At 35.8% G+C, this 5,468-nt stretch overlaps 1 protein-coding gene across 1 annotated transcript; it reads right to left on the reverse strand.

Moving 5' to 3' along the window:
* Positions 1 to 2,984: 2,984 nt before the first annotated feature.
* On the reverse strand, positions 2,985 to 4,534 carry LOC110034078 (protein FAF-like, chloroplastic). The gene is given in 3 exon segments (XM_020738333.1): positions 2,985 to 3,438; positions 3,441 to 4,098; positions 4,100 to 4,534. Coding segments are annotated over 3 exon segments (1,173 nt in total). The 5' UTR covers positions 4,321 to 4,534; the 3' UTR covers positions 2,985 to 3,144.
* Positions 4,535 to 5,468: the final 934 nt, after the last annotated feature.

Here is a 5,468-nt window from a genome sequence, read left to right on the forward strand (position 1 = left end):
CTCTTTTTTTTTTGTCTAGTTCAGTTTTTAAATTTATGTTTATTCTTAAGTCTGTGTTTCAGTTTGCGATCACATCAATACTCCACTGATGGATATGAAACTTATCCTCAAGGTTAAAATCTAGTTACGACGTTTGTATTTTTTTAAACAACTCCCATGATGCATCTTCTTTTGAATGTCTTACTTGTTATAATGCTTTATTATTTTGTAGTAGGTTTTGCTGTTTAAGGACATCTATTAATTTAAGTACTAGTTGTTCTACATTGAACTATTATGGCAGAGTTATTGGATGTCATTTCTGATCTTCCTTATAAGGCTAAAATTTTGAGATGTGAAAAATTGAATGTATTCTAGTTGTTGTAGGTAATTGAAGCTTGTAGGCCCGTAAAACTTTCTATTTAATTTGGTGAATCAGCTATCAAATATTATGATTTTGTTATATGATTTTAGTTGAACCAACATTTTATCCCCTATTTGGAGCTGTAGATCGATTCTTTTTATGTTTTCTTTTTGTAACATTTGATTATATGTTATGTACTGTTATTTTCAGTTATTATAATTTTTAGTATTGTTGTTTGAGTAGGGTATCTACTGTCTCAATTTAAGTGTTATTAGTCATGTGGAATGATTGTTGAGGGTCTCTATTATAAATAATTTGGAATGGGGAGAAGTTTGTAGAGGTATGTTTAGTGGTATTATAAGAAAATTCAACCCATTGTAAGAAATTTACTCACCAAACATCTTAATTTTTGCTTTAATCCTTTTTTAGTAGCTTCTATCTATCCATTTCAGAATGATATGAGCTGCTATAGTTCAAAGTAATGCTACTTAGTTTGAATGATTCTTGCCAAAATTTACTTTAAAAAAGTGGTCACGGTTAGATGCTACTATTTTTGATATTATATAGAATCTATAAATTTTTGAAGAAAAAGCTTAAGGAAATTGAGAGAACAATAAATAGAATTTTATGAGCTAAAAAATAGGCATATTTTAAGAAACATGCTAGCAATCACTAATATCACTATTTTGCATTTAGAATTTGCTAATCCTGTGATGAAAATTATCGAGATTTCTTCTTAGATTTTGTTTGGGATAGATAATGGTTGTAGTCGATATGTATGTTTTTCATTGTCATATTTGGCATTTTGGCATGTGGGACATTTACGAATAAATTGCATTGTATCTTGTTTCATTTTTTTGTACCTCAATGTTCTGTCACTGGTAATAATCTAGTTAAGTTAAAATATTTGATTTCAGTTAGGAAGTGTCAGCTAATATAATTCTATGTTTGAAATATACTAACCCATATTTTATAGTTTGTTGTTTGATTTTTGCTAGTCTATTTTGGCCTCCAATTGGGAGAAACGCAATGAAAGTCTTGTGAACACCACTCTTAGAGAAGAGAAATGTTCTTCAGACTTACCTAGTCTATTTAAGAATTCATCTGATATTTTCCATGTTACTTATCTCCTCAGTCATTGAAGAAGGATTGTTTTTTTGTTTGTATTTGTTTCAGGTGTGTTTGTCACAAGAATCTTTAGTAGAATAACGAAAACATCATTAATGTGTCCCTAAATCTCCAAGTTCACTTGATGCAGTCCAAAATCATAAAGGAACAAGTCTCGTTTCTGAGGCTGACATTTCGAGAAAGAGTATCATGGTTTCGTTTCTCCTTGTAGAGTACCATTTGTGCTGCACTCTTAGGGGGTTCCCTATTTCTTCTGTGGAGTTCTCTGAGCAGCACTAGCTCTATTCTCAGACTTTAGTAAAATCTGAGAAAATTTTCCTACATTACACCAGAGCTATTTCTTTTTTTTTTTTGTGGCTACACTGCTAGCTACAATGTTGTATTTATAGATTTTTGGTATTGTTTATAACCGTAAAAAAATATTTCTTAATTTGTTTTTCTATTGCAACAACTTTTTAATATCCTTTAACAAATTTTACAAGATACATCATTTGTAACATAATCTTAAATTTTAGAGCTATACTTTCTATTACACTTCCTTTAGAAACAAAATTGGATATCCACTATGATCGTTTCTAATTCCTTATATAATTTTTCTTTCTTCAATTTTGGGGGGTGTTTGGCTGCAACTAGGATTTAAGTTAGTTAAGATTAAGCAAATCTAGATTTATCAAATCTAAATGTTGTTAAATCTAAAATAGTGTTAGTTTAATTAAGATTAAATCCAGTTAAATCCATTGATTTGTTTGACATAAATCTATTAGAAATATTTTTTTCCCTAGTTAAATTTGTCAAATCCAACTAATATGTAGATTTAATAAATCCAGATTTAATAAATAGATCGAATAAAAATGGGATTTAAATTAACAAAGGACTTATATAACTTATTTTATATTTGGTTGGACTTATGTTAAATTCCACCTATTAAAAGTAGCGTACAAAACATCCCGTGTGTTTAAGTTCATGCTTATGTTTATATTTAAGTCTTTGTTCACATCATGAACTCTCTCCTTCTCTCTCTTAGTCTCTTTAAAATGCTCCAAACTAAAACCATCTTTCAAGTTTTAATTTTTTTCTTAAAAATAACAGTTAAAAGTAAATCTTAAAACTAAAGGAAGAATAAGAAAAGATTCCAATATATTTCAATGCATAGGTTGCTGATAATGGTGACATGGGCAAAAAGATAAATTCATATTAAAATCACAGCACAAAAATTTTTAATGCGGATAGAATATTAAATACTTTCTACTATATATATATATATAATGACAGGAGGTTATTATATGAGCCTAAGTCATCTAAGAATCGAACCTCAGACAAGAAGAGATGTCCAACCAACTATATATATGAAGCATATATCTTATAAATATTTCACATAAAAATATACAAAAGGAACAATAATATAAAATAGATAGATCTCAGCCCTCTATCATGTTAATAACAATATCATTAATAATAATAATAATAATAATAATAATAATAATAATAATAATAATAATAATAATAATAATAATAATAATAATAATATAATACCACACTAATACTTCCGAGCAATACATTTTATCGGCTTAACAAAGTCATCAACGCCGGTGAGTGGCGGTCACAAATGATTCAATAAGATATGAAGAACGGATAGCTACGAGTCAAAATCCAATGCAGAAATCTCGGCCCGGCCATCAAGATGAAGTCGCAATGCAATGGGGCTGCTCGAAAATGAACAGCGGCCGCCGGAGCTCGCTGCACCGCCGCATATCATGAAGCAACAGCAACTCCTCCCTTCTCAGCCTCCTCGACGCAAACAGAAGCTTCGCGTCCGCCGTCGCGGCCGCGGCCAGCGACTGCGGGCCCCACGGGGTGTCCTGATGGTGGTGAAGATAGTTGTAGTGGAATCCCTCTGACGTGGAAGCCGGAGCGCTTATGGAGGACGCCGCCACCGCCGCTGCCGCCGCCGTTGTGGTGGCGGGCTGACTTTAACATCGGCGGCGGTGAGGGGGGAGCCGACGACGAATTTGTTGATGACGAGAGAAGAGCGGTGGACTTTCACTGCTGCCAAGCCGCTGACTTTGACTTCCACTATGGTTCCCCTGTCTACCACTTCCACTTCTTCTTCTTCTTCTTCAACTTCCTCTGCTTCTTCTTCTTCTTCTGGTTCTGCTTTTTTCTGTGGGAGAGGAATGGAGGGAGTTGTGTTTGAGGGAGAGGAGGAGTTGATGAAGGAGAGTAGGAGACGGCCGCCGTGGCGTTCGGCGTGGAGGTAAGTCTGAGAGGGGACGGGGATGGCTTCAACAACGAGGCGGCCATCGCGTCGGTGAGGGAGCATCTTGAGGCAAGGGCCGTCGCGGCGAGAGATGGAAGAAAGAGGAGGAGGGAAAGACCTCGCCGGAGATCGCCGGCCGATGGAGCAGTGGTAATTGACAGTCGGGAGTTCTTTTTTCTCCTTCTTCACTTCCCCTGTTTCCTCCCCTGCTTCTTCTTCTGTTTCTTCCTCTGTTGCTTTCTCTGTTTCGGAATCCGAGGAAGAGAAGAAGTCAAATTCGTCGCCGGAGGAGAATCCATCGGAGCCGGTCTCGGAACCGAGGCTTTCAGTGCAAATCTCTAAGCTCTTTTGGCTCATGAGAGTGGAAGAGCGAGAGAGGGTGGATGTAGGGCGGTGATGGAGATTTGGTGTTCTGTTTTTCGCTCTGGATTGAGTTCCAGATATCGATTCTCTCCTTGTCTTCCTCCTGCGCAAGGACGCTCATTTTCGTTAACCAAATGTTGGGTTCCGGTGTTGCCGGAGGGTGGAATTGGTAGCCGGAGGTGAAATTGGTTCGCAGGCATGGTTGGGGAAGAGATACAGTGATATCCGCCATTAAAGGCGCGTCCTTTGGTGATTGTGAGACAGCTGAGGACGTAGGAGGAGGGGCGAAACGAGAGGGAAGCAGGGGATTTAATTAGTCCTGCAAGGTATGAGAAGAAGGGGGGGAGTGCTGAGTATTTGTAGGGCGGAGGAAGTGAAGAGAAAGTCGAAGCTTTTGCCGCCCATGGCCCTCCACAATCTCTGCCACTTTGGCTTTCCAGCCTCCCCCTTCCCATTTACCTCTGCGCACTTCCCTCATTTTTAAGTGCAATTTTTAATTCACAAATCATATTTCAATCATAATAATTTCTTAAAATTCTTAATTGCATTTTCAAATTAGTATCTTAAGAGCTCTTTGATTTCCTGAAAATGAATTGTAAAATAAAATAATTGTAGAGTATTATGATGGTAATTTATTTGAAATTCTTTTCTTTTATTTGGTTCCATGTTAAATAAACATATTTTTTATCTTTCTTTTTTTATTATTGGTTAGAAGCACATTAAAAAAAATGTATTTCAAAATATATTTTTTATGCGACAGATGCCTAATTCGTGACCGACAGTGAGGAGGCGGATGGTCGTCAGCTGAGGTGGCGGTGGGGAGGGTCTGACGGGAGGCGAGCGGCGAGCAGTAAAACTGCGATGGCATCCGTTGGCGGATAATACATAAGAACTTTAAAATGATCCTATTACATACGGTCTTCATAAAGCTTTATCTATAGCTTTAAAAATGAGCTTGAAACTTATTGGACTTGTTTTAAATTAATGTTGTATACATATTATTTGTATTAATCTTTATTTTTAAAATTCATAATGATAATAATTTTATTAGAATATTTATGACATTATATTTATCTGAACATTAAGACTTATTCTACTATTTCGAAATCGGCTCCTTATGAATGGAATCGATCTATCTTAAATCTGTTATCCCGATCATATTTGGAGAATTCCATTTGAAATCGTCAAAATCTACAAATCTTTTGAAGCCCATCGAAGCCGCCAAAAGCTTCTGAAACCCTAACAAAACTATACTTGAAACGAACACTAGACATTACAAAAATATCATATTATCATTACAATAGTTCAATATAAATGGCCGACCGGTACATATTTTAATGAACATATGGGCTCATTAATATCGGGAAGATTTACATACAT

The sequence above is a fragment of the Phalaenopsis equestris genome, unplaced genomic scaffold (assembly GCF_001263595.1).
Source record: "Phalaenopsis equestris unplaced genomic scaffold, ASM126359v1 Scaffold001343, whole genome shotgun sequence".
NCBI classification, from domain to species: Eukaryota; Viridiplantae; Streptophyta; class Magnoliopsida; order Asparagales; family Orchidaceae; genus Phalaenopsis; species Phalaenopsis equestris.